Raw genomic sequence first — 17,930 nt, forward strand, 5'->3', positions numbered from 1 at the left:
AAAAAAAAAAAAAAAAAAAAAAAAAAAAAAAAAAAAAGTGCAAGAGAGCCTTTGGCTCATTTCACTGGAAGAACTAAAAATCTGCTTCATGCTTTCCTTAAGAAGTCACATATGGGCCTAACAGAGCTGAGTTAGATCAATGTTATGGCTCAGATTTACAATGTCCTCCAAAAGTCACACGTCTCACGGGTGGGGCTTTGGGAAAGTGACTGGGTCAAGGGGGCACTATACTTTCTTCTAATGGATTCACCCACTGGTAAGGTGGCCTCGTCAGAAGCTGTGAGTCACTGGGGAGTGTGACCTGGAGGGTTTACTCTTATTCCTGGATTCTCCCCTTTTCCTTTCTCTCTGCTTCTTGACAGCCTTGGGTTGAACAACTTTCCCTTCCACCATTCTTGTTCTGCCTTGGAGCCACCTGACCACGGACTGAGCAAAATGAATTTTTACTTCTTAAGTTGTGGATGTCGGCTATTTTGCCCCAGCAATGAGAAAGTGGTAAATACAGCCAGCTCTGACTGAAATATTGTAAAGTATATACTGTGGAAGAAATTAATAAGAAAAATGATATTTTGATATGAGTATATTCTTTCCTAGAGTGTTTCCTATACTTTCCTCATAAACTGTCAGCCCTGGTCTAAACCATGAGAAGATGTATCCTAGAAGAATGACAAAACACACTTTTCCAAATTGGAGAATAAAGACTTTGGCAAGAACTTTCTCAGATACTGATCACATCTGATGCGAATCAGAGGCCTGTCCAGAAACTGCACATGAATGTGTTCAGACCATGTGACACATGTGAGTCCCCTGCTGGGAGGAGACTCTTCCCTCTTGTGCACATGCAGGCTAAGCTAGCAGACCTAGACTTTCAATGCAAATATAACCTCATTAGTACACTTTCCTCTCAAAGAAGAAGACATAATAAACACACTGGAAAAATATACAAAGCGTAATTTTTAAAAGTCATCCATAATCTCATTATCATAAATAACCCTTGTCAGTTCTTTAGCATATTTAACAGCCTTTTTTCCTGTGGTTTTTTTCTCCTTACACATTTAAGATCATGCTATGTTTTTTGTTTTTAGCCTGCTTCTCTAGGGAGTCCTGGAGCTCAGGAAAACAATGAGGACTAGAGGACAGGGTCTAAGAGTCATTAGGAAACAGCCTGTAGATGAAGACACAGAACTGGATCCTGCCTTCACAGGAAGTGTGTGAAAAAGGCAGAAGCACTGAACTAAATTAAAAACTAAAAAAAAAAAAAAAAAAAAAGACCCCACTCTTCAGCATCTTTTCTAGTACACTGAGATTACTCTCTGGCTCCTGGTTTGAATATAAAGAATATCTTAGGGCAAGCTATCCTAAGGAAAGAGACCAACACAATATAGGAAAACAGGATATTTTTTTGAGTCAGGGTCTTGCTATGTATGTAGTTCAGGCTGGCCTTGAACTCATTACATACCCCAGGATGGCCATAAACTTGTGGCATTCCTACTGCCTCAGCTTCCTGAGTACTACTGGGATTATAAGCATGTACCACAACACCCGGCTTTTAGGAAAATCTTGTAGAATATGTTGAATTAGTCATCTCAAAGTAGGACCCATGGATCCTGGAAGTCCCCAAGAGCCTTTCTGTAAGGTCAAAGCTATTTCTTATCTTATTTATTTATTTATTTTTTGGTTTTTTGAGACAGGGTCTCACTATGTAGTTGAGACTGACCTGGAACTCGCTATTGTAGCCCAGGCTGGTCTCGAACTCAGAGTGATCCTCGTGCCTCAGCCTCCCAAGTGCTGGGATTACAGGCGTGTGCCACCATGCCTGGCGGTCAAAACTATTTCCATAATATGAAAATGTTACTTACCTTTCTCACTGTTATAAAGTTATAAAACCACTGGTGGTAAATGCGCCACACATCATGCTCCTTGGTAGTGACTGCATTTTTCACTGTCAAAAATTCACCAAGGGAAAAACAGCCGGTTGCACTTAAGAGTGCTTGCCCTTGATGAATCAATAAAAACTATAAATTGTAGTAAATCTTGACTCTTAGGTATACATTTTAAAAACTTCTGTGGAAGCCGGGCGTGGTGGTGCACGCCTGTAATCCCAGCACTCAGAAGGCTGGAGGATGGAGAGTGTGAGGCCAGCTTGGACAATATAGTGAGACTCCATCATTCATAAATAAATCAGCAAATCTATTATATATTAATATAAATATAATGTTTTTTAAGAAAAATAACCAAAAAGAACAGCATTATTTCTACACTTCTGTGAAGTTCTTTAATATCTGGTTTACTAAAAGACAGCTGGATCCTCTTATCTACTTAATGCATTCGATCTGCTTCCCTGTTTTCTTCTGGTTGAAGTGTGTGAATTGAAAAAGAGCTGGCCTCACGCAGCAGGTGTATACTTAGAAAAAGGGAAGCCATTTAAGAAGCCCTTTCAGAGTCTTTGGAGTTCTTTCTACTGTACCAAAATTCAACATGTTTTAGTGTCTTCAAAGTCAGTTATAATATGGTATATAAAGGCAGGTGTGGTGCTGCACACCTGTAATCCCATCTAAATTGGGAGGCTGAAGCAGGAGGATTACAAGTTTAAGGTCAGCAAGTGCAATTTAGCAAGACCTTGTCTCAAAATACAAAATAAAAAGGGGATGGGGATGTAGTACATTGCTCCCTGGGTCCAATGCTCAGTACTGCTAGAAAAAAGGGACATGAAACCATAGCCATGAACCTTTTACACTCTTACATTAAAATCCATTGGGGGCCAGGGATTTAGCTCAGTGGTTCCACCACCTGCCTTGGAAGTGCAAGGACCGGAGTTCGATCCCCAGTACATACATACATACATACATACATACATACATACATACATACATACATAAAATCCACTGATCCACTTTGCATGTTGAATGAATCTCCTCTCCATTGTGACTGTGAGGCATGACATGTCAGCTCGATGGAATTAGGAAATACCTAGCAGAGTACTAAAGCACACTTCTCCTTATGTCTGGGCAGGCCATGGGGGCATAACTTTGGGCACCATGTATGGTCATTGGCCACTGTTCCTCCCCACACTTGCCCTGCTGTGTTACCCAGCTACCACGAACTAAGCAGCTTTGCTCCACGCCACCCTTTGCCATGATGTTTCTGCCCTGGAGTCAGCTAGCATGGACTGAATCCCATGAAACCATGAGCTAGATTAAACCTCTCCTTTAAGTTGGTGTTTGATACTGTGTCCTAGCAACAGAAAAATTGAAAAACCCATATATTATTTTTTGTTTTGGGGGTTACTGGAGCTCAAACTCTGGACCTTGTACTTGTGAGGCAGGTGGCGGAACCACTGAGCTAAATCCCCAGCTCAATCCATATATGATTTTGTAGCAACAATCATGGATTATTTTAGAAAATATTGGTTCACTGAAGTATATGCCTTCTGAATGTTGAGACATTTTGTTATACAATATTAGAAGATCATATTTGTTAATGTCATCATCCATCTCATCAGTGTCCTTAAATATGGATATTATGTTAGGCTTGCATGATAAAGTTTATCTTTGTCTTACCCCCTGGAGTAGCCAGTTTTACAGGCACCTGCCATCACGTCAGTCTACTGCTGTTTTAAAATAAGTATTTTAATATTCTCTTTTAATTTCCAATACGATAAAGACTGATGGATATTACCTATGTAAACAAAAAGCTCTCTGAGGATACTCACTAATTTTTAGAGTACAGTATAAAGGGGACTAAAAAGCTGCTGTGCTTAATGAACTTCAAAGTCACCATCCAGTGGACTTCACATGACTTTCTTTCCTAATTATTTTTGTTACTGTTCAAATAAGAACCCATAAGGTTGGAGTTTAGAGTTACCTCCCCACCACTAAAGAATATGCTCATGGATCATTTTAAAGTTTGTTATTAATATACTTTCTTCCTTTCTTTCCACCAGTACTGGGGATTGAACTCAGGGCCTTGTACATGCCAGGCAAAGGCTCTGTCTCTTTATTTCCTTACTGAACATTTTCCATTTTATGGTTTCCCCTATGATACTAGTATACTTGTCCTTCCCTAAATTTTAGGTTCCAACAATTTTGTAATTGTTATTTACACAGTAGAAAGGTAGACGGGATAAAACTAAAAAGATCAACAGACATGAATTCAGAAACAGTGATATGTGACTCAATTTCCCTTCCATAATATCAGGAAGTCAGACTAGATAATGATTCTGAAACCTTATATGGAACCCCAGTATATAAAATGTGGTATTTTCATATTAACTTTAAATTCATTTAATGTTCACATTTAAAATGTTTGCCACACTGACAATAAGAACATTGAAACAAACTGGATTAAGACAAACATTTAAAGTCAGGGGTTCAACTTATCATTGTACTTGATTTTGACTGTTCCATTTGAAAAAGCTCTTCACCCTAGCAGAGACAGAGAGACAGACAGAGATAGACAGAGAAAGAGAGAGAGATGTGCGGGGGGCAGAAAATGAACAAAAGGAGTCTGGAAAACCTAATTCATCCAAGATAGTAAACATTTCTCAACAGGAACCTTGTACTCTCAGAGCAGCTTATAGTACTCTAAAGCATTGGTGTACTCCAATTTGTTAAAGTAATGTATTTTGGGAGTGTAGCTTCGTAGTACAGTGCTTGCCTAGTATTTATGAGGCCCTTTGATTCCCAGCATAGCCAAAGAAAAAAAGAAGTACACAAATTTAATTACATTGCAATTTTTAAAAACTTAAGGATACTTTAGAACTATGCAACTAGAATCTGTCAACTTTCTGAAGACCTCCCTAGGAGCTAGTTTATGGAAGATGACATGAAAATTGGCTCATACAAGGTTTAAGGTCCCTTCTAACTCTAAAAAGGGTAGGAAAGTTTGAGGAGAGAAAAAAATCTTGTGGCATTATCCTACTTTATGTATTTTCAGAAGAGAACGGAGCTTATTTGAAAAAATAATGGCCAAAGAACTCCCCAGATCTGAAGATATGGATATGTAAAAAGCTCATGTTCATGTAGGACAAAGCCAGAGACATAAGCATCTCATTTTCACTAGTGAGCAGAATAATACACAAGAGCTCAATAAATAAGTAGAGGAACTGAACAACACTGTCAGACCAATTGGTATGAAATGCAATTTAACTGTTGCTTTGATTTTCTGTCCACTGATAAAGGTGTGGTGTTAAAGTGCCCAACTATTATTGTACTGGAGTCTATGTCTCTCTTTAAGTCTATTAATATTTCTTTTATTTACGTGGGCACTCTAATCCTGGGTGCATACTTACAATTATTATTTCCTCTTGCAGAATTGATTGTATTATTATATATTGATCTTTTTATACATTTTTATTGCTTCCAATTTAAAGTCTATTTTATCTGATACAAACGAGTATGACTGCTCCTGTTTTTTTTGGATTCCACGTGCATGAAACATATTATTCCATCCCTTTACCTGAAAGACTATGCACATTCTTAGAGGTGAAGTGAGTTTCCTGAAAGTAACATGCAGTTGGATTTTAAAAAATTGTTATTCTGTCCTTTTTGTTTGTGGCACTGGAGACTGTGCCAGGGCCTTTTCACTGAGCTACATCCTCAGCCTTTTTATTATTTATTTATTTGTTTGTTTGGAGACAGGGTCTTGCTATGTAGTTTAGGGTGGTCTTCAATTCACTGTGTGGCTTTGAACTCACAGAGATCCTCCTAGTTCAGCCTCCTGAGGGCTGGGATTACAGGTGTGCACCACCATGCCTGCAATCAGCCCTTTTTAAATTTCATTTTGAGATAGGATTTCATTAAGTTACCCAGGCTTGGCTCAAATTTGCAATATTCTAGCTTCATTCTGAGAGGGCTGGGATTATGAGTGGCAGCACCACTCTTGCCTTTAAAAACTACAGCTATTTTGTAACTTGTTTTTTATTTTCGAATTTTACTGTAGTTTCTCTTCCCAATCTAAGTACTCTTCCCACCTCTAAGTACTGGGTATTGAATCCAGGACTTTGACACTGAGCTACATCCATAGCCCTTTATAATGTTTTACTTTGAGCCAGGATCTTGCTAAGCTGCCCAGGAGGGGCTTGAACTTTTGATCTTCCTGCCTCTGTATCCCAGAGTGCTGGCACTACAGGCATATGCCACTATGCCCAGCTAGTTCTCTCCTTTTTTACTATCTTATAGTCTTCTGTTGTGGTTAAGTGAGGTGCTTTAATCTCTTGCTTATTATTTTGATTATATATTTTTGTTCAATGGTTACCATGAGGCTTACAAAATGTATCATTTCATACCACAGTCTATTAAAAAATGATAGCAACATAATTGGGAAGAGTCACACAAAAAATTTCCGTGACCCTGGACAGCAATGTTTTCTTGGTTATGATATCAATACAGGCAATAAAAAAATTCACTATATCAAAATTAAAAATAAGTAATAACCAAATAAGAAACAACAACAAAAAATTTACTACTCCCCAAAGATTCTTATTCACTGGCTATTAAATGCTCTCTTGAAGAGACCTGTTGACTCAATCAGTTATTCAATAATATTATATGGTAGGGGCAAGTTTTCTGAAAGGTATCAGTGAAAACAAAGGTCCTAGTTCCTCACAGAGCTTAAATTTTAGTAGTAGGAAACATCAGATAAAAAGGAATTTACAGTCTCCTGGAAAGTAGTATGTCAAAATGAAAAACGCAATAGAAGGCCAGAGTAGCATTCTCTCCCCAGAGCAGGAGAAATCCAGCGGTGGCTATAGCAGCGGCTTCTAAGACAGTGTCCCTATCTAGGGTATCAGGCTGGAGGAAGTGACTGAGATTATTTTCCGAGACCTGAGTGGCTTCCCTGCATCTCCTGGAGAAGAGCCTCTGCCTGAACTGCTGCTGGCAACCCCAACCCTGGCCTCAACCCTGCCTATGTGGGCTCCTTCCTGAGGTGCAAGCTCCAGAAGCTTGGGGCCATCTCCCACTTCTCTTTCCTCAGCTTCTGCCTGTCTCTCTGACTCCCCTCCCTTCCCCAGGTAAGGTGTGGTCCCTGGGCCTGGTGCTGCTTTGAAGGGCCAGGGAAGGGAGAGTGTGAAGGAGAGGAGATGGGGGTGGAGATTGAGGGTGAGTGCCAGAACTGGCCAGGGCAAAGACAATGTCCAGATTTTGCGGGCTATGGTGTTGGGAGGCTGGGGACAAGTTGATGGGTAATAAAATGGGCACTCACTAGTAAAAAAAAAAAAAGACAATAGAAGCTTGGAGTGGTGCTGCATGCCTGCAAGTCCAGCTATAGGAAGGCTGAAGCAGGAAGATCATTCATTCACTCAAGGCCAGTTGGGAAAACTTGGCAAGACCCTATCTCAAAATAAAAATATAAAAGGTACAAGAGGGCCAGGGATTTAGCTCAGTGGTTCCACTGCCTGCCTTGCAAGCGCAAGGACCCAAGTTTGATCTCTGGTACCAAAAAAATAAAAGGTGCAAGAGATGTGGCCATTGGGTTTAATTCCCAATAGCATCCAAAATGAGACAAAAGAGCAGCAAAAGCAATAAAGAATGATAATTAGGGAGTGCTGGGCTGGGTAGTGGCACTCGTAGATGTTAGGGTGGTGGCTGGAATAAGCTTCACTGAGAAGATAGTATCTGAGCCAAGATTTGTTAGAGATCACTGTGTGGATAGTTTGATGAAGAGCAAGAAGGCCCATGTGGCGGAGGAAAGTGAGCAAAGGGATTAATAATATAACATTAGTATTATATTAATAGGCCACTATAAAGCTTTTATTAAACATAACTCAAAGAGAGAACTAGAAAAAGAATCAGGGATGAAAAGAAATTGCATATAAAGGACTTTGTTGAACGTGTTTATACTAAAGATTCAAGCTGAATTGGCATAGATTTGGTGTATTGTATTACTGGTTTACTATCATAACAATCATGAGTTGTATAAAATACAAAATTCTAAACTACGAAAAAAAAAAAAAAAGGAATCAGGGATGGTACCAGGGGTATAAGTGCTTGACCAGCATGCACAAGGCCCTGGTTCAATCCCCAGTACTATACATACACAAAAAAACAAAACAAAACATAGACTCCTACACAAAAAATAACAAACAAAAACTCCAAGGATGATTCTAAAGGTTTTAAATCTGGAAAACAATAAAGATGAAGGTGGCTAAACATAGTGGCACACAGCTGTAATCCCAGAACTGGCTGAGGCAGAAAGTTGCAAGTTTGAGTATGGCCTAGGTAATTTAGCAATTTGGCAAGACTGTCTCAAAAACAAAATCAAACAGAAAAAAGTCTGGGTTTAATCCTCAGTACTATAACACATAAGCACACAAAGAAGTTGCCACGAACAAAGATGGAGAATGTTCCAAGAAAAACAAGTTTGTGAAGGAAGATTAGGTATTAGATATATCTATCAGATATTCAAGTAGAAACGCAAACCAGTGATTGGATATATAAGTTTGGAGCTCAGGAAAGAGATATAGCTAATGGTATAAACTGAGCATACTGAAGTTATGAAACCAAATAAGTTTCCTAAGGGAGAATAAATGGAAAAGAAAGGTCAGAAACTAAGATCTATGATAACACAACATTAAGATATTGGGAAAAGAGGAAAGCACAGCAAAGGAGACTAAGAATGACCAGGAAGGCAAGTGGAAAACCACAGACCTCAATGGAGTGTAGGTCTACCTACTATGACTTCAACTTTGTGAAAAGTACATTTTCTTTCCATAGTTTGATTTCTTTTACCTTTACAATAAACAATATTAACATCTTCCCACTGGCTTGAACCACTGGTGGTACATGCATGACTGTCACATGGGGCAGTTGATACCAAGTGGTACTGTTGTGCATGGGACAGTCATGTGCACACCACGGGTGGTTCAAGCTGCCCAGCAGCAGAGACATATGAATTACAGCCCCACTGTGAACATGTCAATTAGTATCTCACATGGTTGCTTTGAGGATGAGACTAAGTACAGGAAGATGCTTAGCACACTGAGTGTTTGAACTCTGCATAAATTCATTCACAACAGCAAACCCCCAGCAGCCTCCTGGACTTCATTTATTCTATCATTTTACAGGAAATGAACTGGGAACTGTAATTTAAGAGAAGACTAACAAAGGCATTAGCAATTAGCAACCTTGTACTCTAAGACTGCGAACTACCACCTCAGCCTTAACCTAATGTAACTATTTCTCCACCTACAAACTAGCTCTTGATCAAAATCTCTGTGTATCCTTGAACACACCATGTCTTGCCTCTACTCCTTGTTCAGGTTGCTCTGTCAGTGTCACATACCCTCTCTGTCCATACCTGCACACTATAATCCTAGCCCATTTTTTCAAGGTGCATCACACAAGCTGTGTTTGGATTTGAAATCACTTACCCTTAGTGGATCCCGCTTCCTAAATCTTGCAGCTTTAATTAATTCTTGGGGCACTTAGCACAATCTTAGTGTGGGCAATTGAGTTAATTATAAATGTATTAACCTTCCTTTCTCTTAGGTCATGCTTTCTAATCATTATCTCTAGCAATATAGTAATTCATCAGTTTAATGATGATGATGATATGAAAAATATTTTTTAAGAAATTTAAAGGCAATAATTACTACGAATCTTTTGGAATTCTCATCTGTTTAAATCAATACCCAGAATTACATCAAATCTATCGCTTCTCGGCCTTTTGGCTAAGATCAAGTGTAGAATTACATTAAATTTTGTTTTCTACATGTCTGCCTTTTGCATTTCTCACTCTTGCTACTCATGTTGGGACTTAATTTCCAATCTGAAAATACATAATACACTGTGCTAAATCTCATCAAATTAAGGAATTTCTACTAATCTTTCTATGCTTGTAATTCTTAATTTGTCACAATCAGCAATCTGGAAAAAAAAAGCATTTCACTTTGAGCATGATATTCAAGAATTTACATGCTTGAGCTTAGTTTCCTCTAATTTTCTACTCTCCAACTGCTAGCTGTGTGTGTTTTACTTTTAAATGAATAGTGGGGAAAAAGCAGAGTTGCCTAGTTGAAAAAAAACTTTGACTCCCAACAGACCTAAATCTGAATCTAGTAAACTGGTTTACCTAGTTTGAATCTAGTGAACTGTATAATCTTCATCAAGTAACTTAATTATCTGGTCTGCACTTTCTGATGTTTAAAATAGGAATATTACTTAAAAGATTATAAGAATAAATGAAAAATCAGACACTATAGAGTAAAAAAACTGGATGCTAAAATAACACTGAGAATATTTCAACTTAGGCCAAGATCCCTGAGCTGAATGCTGACCTTGAAGCTGCCAAACAACACCGCCTTTTATAAAGCCAGAAATTCTTTATGGTTTTACAGACACTGGATACAGAATATATTCTAGAAAGATCCTAAACATGAGCAACAAATGAGAAAATGAATAAAAGTAGAAGGTGATACATAATCACCTGCCACTATTATTGCTGGCAGATTATACTTTGAATGATTATGCAGTAATTTTAAGGGTATAATGAACAGGGCAAAAATATTTGGAGAAAAAAGTTTAAAGAAAAGAAAAATGATTAACAATCAGTAAAATTGGTTACATTACCTGAATCACTTGCTGCAATAACAACTGTTCCACCAGGAGCAAAGGGATCATTGTGCTTCAATGTTTCTACCTAAACAAGTTACACAAATCCATGACTGAAAAGCAACATTTCATAGGTGGAAATATCACTTGTCACTCTCAAGAAAATATTCTTTATGAATTCTAAATTAAGGAACACAAACATTAGGAACAAATATGTTATCCTATGAAATTGCAGTCTTACGAAATGGAAATAACACTTTTAAAAATCTTTTAAAACTGTAAAATATAACACTCATTCCAAAGGGTGCATAAAATATGTATAGTTTAACAAATGTCATGTGAAAACCTAGGTAATCATCTCCCACAATGCTGCCAACATCTCAGGAGGCTTCATGTACCTCTCTCCAAAAATCCAATGATCACATTCCTTGTAGGTAGGTGGTAGGTGTACAGAAGACATCTCAATTCTTTCCACATCTCCCTCACTTTACCCTCCATCTCTTGGTCCCCTGCTCAGTGGCAAAAGATCTACCTGTTTCCTTTTATCTGTCATTTTGTTCTTTATTTTATTTACATTTTGGATTTCTCATATGAGAGACACTATATAGTATTTAAGCTTATGTGTCTGATTTATTTCATTTAAGTTGCATCTATTTTTCTACAAATTACTTAAATCTATCCTTTATAGCCAAGTAGTATTCCATTATATACGAATATCACATTTTGTTTATCCTTTTGTCTGTTGATAAGATTTAGCTATTATAAATTGAGCTTCTATAAATGCTGGTATGCATGTATTACTGTAATATATAGTCTGTCTGTCTGTCTTTTTCTTTCTTTCAACAGGGTCTCACTATGCCGTTCAGGCAGTCCTTGAACTCATTATGTAGCCCAGGATGGTCTTGAACTTGCTTTGATATTCTGTCTCAGCCTCCTCAGTGCTGGGTTTATAGGCGTGCAGCAGCACCACACTCAGAAATATGACGTCTTTAACTCTTTTAGAAAGATGCCTAAAAGAAGAATAGCTGGGTTGAGTAGAATTTCTATTTTTAGTTTTTTGAAGAATCTCCATACTGATTTCCATGATAGTTATACTAGTATACATTCCCACCAGAAATGTACAAGGGTTCCTTTTATACACAGCCTTGCCAGCCTGTTATTATAGTGGTGGCTCAGTTCAAAACTTAATTCATTCCATGATTCTAGGGAAAATGGCTGCAGTCTTGTCCATCATCCACTATGGAGTTTTAGAATAGAAGAAAAATTTTGCTTCCTCTGTAATATATTCAGAAAGATAAATTAATTTTTTTCTGACACCAGGCTCTTAAAAGGCTAGTAAAATGCCATGTAGGCAGTTAACTGATGAGTGTAAAAAGTGTTTTCAAATATGTCCATCCAATTCTCATCATGACTATCAATGACACCTGTATTTCAGGTTCTATTTCCAACAATCAAGAAGTTGGGTACTACAACCAAATGTCAAAGGATATTGCCAGAGCTCAATTTATAAATTTCCAAGTAAAACAAATCTAACTGAATAGAAGGATAAAGCTAGCTACAGCTTATACTCTTTATAAAAGAGAACCCATTAAAACTACTAATAAAAAGTAAATACTGTACTAATGGAATTTTTAGAAATAAAATGATGGTACTTATTTTAACTACCAATGTTATTTTTTATTATTTTTTATTTTTTGGTTTTTTGAGACAGGGTCTCATTATGTAGAGACTGATCTGGAACTCACTATGTAGCCCAGGCTGGTCTCGAACTCACAGTGATCCTCGTGCCTCAGCCTCCTGAGTGCTGGGATTACAGGCGTGTGCCACCACGCCCGGCCTACCAATGTTAATCTTATAAAACTAGCACTCCTGCTTAGATTATTTCTGCTAAATAATAATTTAATAAGTAGAAAAATTATCTATATAGTGAGGTAGCCTTCCATGTTTCCTAATATCATAGTTGAAATCCTGGTTTGAGAAAGTCACTGACACAAATTGCTCACAACCGCTACTGCTGCATCTCTTGATTTAAAGAAGGAAAAACATGTCTTGTTTTCAGCAAGAGCCTGCAGATGTGATTTCCCATCACACACACACACACACACACACACACACACACACACACACACACACACACAAGCCTAAATGGTTATCAGTTTTAACTTCTGTTCCTTTACCATACACTGTGCAACCAACCTGAATGGGACACTGGGTTAGCAAGAGGAACAAGACAGAGTATGCAGTCCATGGGAGAATAAGTGGCCATAAAACTCTGTTATGTTCAGTTTGATAATCAGGCAATTTAGCATGCAAAAGCAGTTTTCATAACTAAAATTCATCAAGTGGTCAAATTTTACAGAACTAACGTTCCAAAATCCTCCTACAAGGTCATCTAATTTATCACGAAAATTCTCTCTTACATTGGCAGTGAACACCGCCCCCTGTCGGGGGGGGTCACTTAGCACCTGCACAATGCTATTACATACTAGTAGGAAATGGCCAGGTTTTTCATTTGTTTGTTTTTGTGCTTTTGCCCTGTTAAAATTATGTCCTTGAGAGAACAGAAGCTAAACTTTGAAGAACCTGTAAAGATTTTGGGGAGAGAGTCATATTTGGACAGAATCAGCACTACTAACTTAAATTCCTTAAACCTCATTTACTTTATCTTAAAAGTGGGAGTAATATGAACCCTACAGGATTATTATATAAATTAAATGAAGCATACACAAAAGAAATTAGCACTATCTGTGGATGGAGAAGAGATCAGCTACTGGTATTATTGTATTAATAATTTGGGGTTTTGTTTTGTTTTTAATGGACAGACGTCAGAAAGGACAGTACTTCTTTTGAAAACAGGAGAAAAGAAGAAAAAGTGGAACATATGCTAGAAAAATCTCAGTGGGAAAAGAAGAGGAATTTGTTATTCTTAAATTAGGAAGAGTTGATCTGGCTTTCTTATTTTTTTTAATGATCAGAATGAAGAATGAGAGGGTAGAATAAGGTAAGAGGACAATTACAATTGTAGTTAATTTTAGAAGAATTTGGCAAACGAGTCCACAGTGCAAACTAAGTATTGCAGGAAAACAAAGTATCTAGAAGCCTGTGGAAACCACAAATATTTAGTTACAGAGATAGCTGTCCAGTTTTACATCAATGGAAAATACCAGTTGTTGGCCAAGTAGTTCTTTATTGAATACAGTAAGGAAATAATTTGTCTACCAAAAACAATGAATTTCTCTTTAAAAAAGGAAAGATTTTTTTTTTTTTTTTTTTTTTTTTTTTTTTTTTTAGGTCTCACTATGTAGTTCAGACTGCTCTGGAACACACTGTGTAGCCCAGGCTGGTCTCAAACTCACAGAGATTCTCCTGCCTCAGCCTCCCGAGTGCTGGGATTACAGGCATGCACCACCACACCAGGCCTAAAGGAAAGATTCTTAATCTAAGAATATTAAAAGACAAAAATTTTATTTCAAATGTCTGCCAATTAACTGTGTACTTTTACTTATAGACATGAAACTACTACCTCAAAAATGATAAATAAACAACTAAACCATTCAGAACTATGAAAATTGAGTGTATACATAGAGGTTTGTTGAAATATTTTATTACATTACTCTATTTGAAGTATTTTCAAATATCCATAGTACAGAGTATTTTTCCTAAAGCTTCCAGATTAACAAAGCACTTCATTGATAGCTGAATCACAGTATGTGGTTTACTGAATATTAACTATTGTAGGTATATATGTAGCACTCAAGAGAACCTGACATTTAGTGGTAGGTAATGTGTACTTCTTTACAAGAGTAACATTCCAGATATGTCTAGAAAATAACACAAATGATTTTATTTTTCTAAAGCATCAATGCTGTTTCTTTTAAAGTCATTTTCATTCTTTTAATAATATAGCAAATATTTCTGAAAACTTTAATTAAGACTGGCTTAAGGGTTTCCAATTAGTTCTTTTTAATGTCCCCAATGAGATACAAATTTGATACCTTAAAGGATGGATTTTATTTTTTGATATTTTAAGTCATTCTAGTCAATTCCAGTGGGTGATCAAACCATGAAATACCAGCCTTCAACAAAACCTAGATGGGTTCTGATGAGACAGAAATTTTTATATGACTTATTAGAACTAATATAAGGGAGGATTCTTTCATCACTGGGTATTTCAAGAAAATTCACTTAGGCCACTTATTGTCCATTCAACTTAATAGTTTCCATCCTCTTACTTACCAATTCATTATTGCTGTTGCTGGGTGTACTGAAAGGGTCAGTACCTGAAGTGGCAAAAGGGTCAGTAGAAGATTGCTTGAAGAAACAGTCAGATGCAAATGGATCTGAACCTTTGAAAGGATCACCACCAAATGGGTCTAAAAAAATAAAGCACAAATGTAAAAGACTAAAAAATTATTCCATTAAATTGCTTATCACCTGAAGGCATTTTGAATTCACAGAATCTTTTTTTTTTTTTGGTACCAGGGATCAAACTCGGATCCTTGCACTTTTAAGGCAGGCCTCAGCGGCACCAATGAGCTAAACCCCTGGCCCTACAGAATCTTTTTATTTCACAGATTCCTCTGTAATTTTGATAAAAGATACATAACCTTTCACTTTTACTGAACTTATTTTTTTAAATTAGCACATAACTTCAAGGGATCTATATCCCTGGGGATCAAACCCAGGGCCTGGTACATGCTATGTATGCAAGATTTCTACCACTGAACTACATACACCCTCAGCCCCAGGGATTCAATTTTAAGTGCCTGTATTCTATTGTACCGTAAGTAAAGAAAACAACAAAAATGTGAAATAGGAAGAAAAGGGCTAAAGGTGTAGGAAAGTGGGAAGGGTAGGGGAAAGGTAATAAGGGAAAAGAAAAAAATATGAGAAAATGAAAAAATGGAAATAGAGTGTTTGTAAATGGGGAGGGCAGGAGGGGGTGAAGGGAGGGCAGGGACAAGGGGAAAAAGTGAGAAGCAAGACCTGTCATATAAAGGTACAAGATCCCAATAATGAATGTAACTGTACTGTATACCTAAAATGTACCAATAAATTCAATGAGAAAAAAAAAAAAACACAACAAAAATTTTCTCATTTTGGAACAAGTTTGGGAAGCAAAACGAAACAGTACACAAGATCTGCTTTATTCTAATGAAAAATCTCAGAAAAAACTATCTTTAAAAGCCCAGCATTTGAGCCAGGGATATAGCTCAGTGGTACAGTGCCTGCCAGGCAAGCACAAGGTCCTGAGTTCAATCCCTATTAACAACAATTAAAAAAAAAAAAAAAAAAAAAAAAAAAAAAAAAAAAAGCCCAGCATCTTCTAATTCTTCAAGATGTTTCCTTTTCCTTCGCTTGTAGACTGCAATCTTAGAAAAATAAAATTCTAAGTCTGTAGTAATACACAGATTATTCTCACCTGTTAGCTAATAAGGAGAAATTAGAATCAATATTACTGAAAGCAATATTACTTTTTATAAAAGTAATGCTTGGGCTGGGGTTCAGCTCAATGACGGAGTGCTTTCTGTTTGTGAGACAAGGTCTCTCCATACTTGTGATTCTCCTGCCTCCGTCTCCCAAGCAGCTGAGTGGTAGACCATTTCTCTAGGATGCATGAAGCTCTGGGGTTCAACCTCCAGTACCAACACAACAACAAAAAAAAGTAAAGCTAATAGTTTATTATGTGAATTCACAAGAATCTGCCACCCTTTTTTAAAGCTGCCAGGCACAGAAAGCATCACACTATGGTTTTAGAGCAGTTTAAAAACTAAAAAGGAAACCTACTTCCTATAACTTCCCAACTTGTGATGTCTCATTCCTAACTGCCACATAAGCACAATCAAATTAAAGCCAAAGCCGGGCGTGGTGGCGCACGCCTGTGATCCCAGCACTTGGGAGGCTGAGGCAGGAGGATCACTGTGAGTTCGAGGCCAGCCTGGGCTACATAGTGAGTTCCAGTTCAGACTCAACTACATAGTGAGACCCTGTCTCAGAAAACAAAAAACAAAAACAAATTAAAGCCAAGATGGAAAATTTATAAAATACTGACCAATTTTCCCAAAAGGATCGTCCTTGAAAGGATCACCTGGATAAGCAGAAATCAAAATAACAATATTTACTGTTATAGCATTACCTAAAAGGTAACTTTAAACCAAAATCAAAATAAAATTTATATGAGGCAGGATGACAGCTCTGAGTTCAATGCCTGGACTACAGAGCAAGACCCTGTCTCAAAAACCAAATAAACAACAAAACAAATGTTCTAAAGTCAGTTTCAGTAACTCCACCTCAAAGCAAAATTATGAATGTGACCCACTAACTCAGGATATTTAAAATAATAAAGAATAAAGGCTGAACTCAACCCACTTTATAAAAGAGGCAAATGTGAAATAGAACCAACAATACTTACCTTGATCACAAATAAAGGTTACAAAGAGAGGGGAAGACAGGTACAACAGCAAAAATTGTACTTAAAAAATGTCTACTTTTTATGAGATTACTGAATTGGTAATACTGTAACAGCAATGAAGATATTGAGTTACATTGAGGCAAAATAAAAAACACAACAATAAAAATCTGAACCAAAGAGTCCAGAAGTAAATTTTTTTTTGTTGTTGTTGTTGCTGTTTGTACCCGGGATCAAACTCAGGTCCTTGTGCTTGCAAAGCAGGCTCTGGAATCAATGAGCTAGATTCCCAGCTGTAAGTTATTATATTTATGGTCACTTGATTTTTGGTAAGAGTACAAAGAACACACAACAGGAAAAGTATCGTCTTTTCAACAAATGCTATTGAGACAGGATTCGTAACTCACGTCATATACAAAAGTTAACTAAAGATATAAATGTAACAGCTAAATCTATAAAACTTAGAAGAAAATCAGGAGTAAATCCATGTCACTCTGAATTAAGTGTCTCAGAAATGATACCAGAGGGGCTGGGGATTTAGCTCAGCAGTTTCGGTGGCCTGCCTCGCAAGTCGAAAGCGCAAGGACCCAAGTTCGATCCCCGGTACCAAAAAAAAAAAAAAAGAAATGATACCAGAAGCACAAATAATGGAAGAAAAAAAGTAGAAAAATTGAACTTAACCAAAATTAAATACTTTGTACTTGATAGCAGAACATCAAGAACACAGAACACAAATGAAATATCTATAAACTATATATTTGGCAGGCAAATTATATTTGGAATATGTAGAGTTCTTGTATGTCAACAAAGAGACAAACAACCGAATTATAAAAAGGGCATGACAATCTGATGCTTAACACTGTGTGTATTTTTTGTGGGATATGTTCTCATTTCTCCTGAATATAAGATCACACGGTAACTCTAGATTTAACTGGTGAAGGAACAGACTTTTCCAGAGACTTATCATTTTA

The 17,930-nt window shown here is 37.2% G+C and overlaps 1 protein-coding gene and 1 pseudogene across 2 annotated transcripts in view; one reads left to right on the forward strand and one right to left on the reverse strand.

The window, feature by feature from the left end:
• The window catches only part of LOC104852551 (epidermal growth factor receptor substrate 15-like), a 55,891-nt gene that overhangs the window by 11,400 nt on the left and 26,561 nt on the right, over window positions 1-17,930 (reverse strand). For both annotated transcript variants that reach the window (XM_010610300.3, XM_010610299.3), the window contains 3 exons: window positions 16,603-16,638; window positions 14,787-14,923; window positions 10,569-10,638 (listed from right to left, as the gene is read on the reverse strand). In XM_010610300.3, coding sequence (XP_010608602.1) covers window positions 10,569-10,638; window positions 14,787-14,923; window positions 16,603-16,638 — 243 coding nt within the window. The remainder of the gene's footprint in view (window positions 1-10,568; window positions 10,639-14,786; window positions 14,924-16,602; window positions 16,639-17,930) is intronic.
• On the forward strand, window positions 9,651-9,724 carry LOC117287449 (annotated as a pseudogene).

Source organism: Fukomys damarensis, unplaced genomic scaffold (genome assembly GCF_012274545.1).
Source record: "Fukomys damarensis isolate Sample0158 unplaced genomic scaffold, DMR_v1.0_HiC HiC_scaffold_23, whole genome shotgun sequence".
Classification (NCBI taxonomy): Eukaryota; Metazoa; Chordata; class Mammalia; order Rodentia; family Bathyergidae; genus Fukomys; species Fukomys damarensis.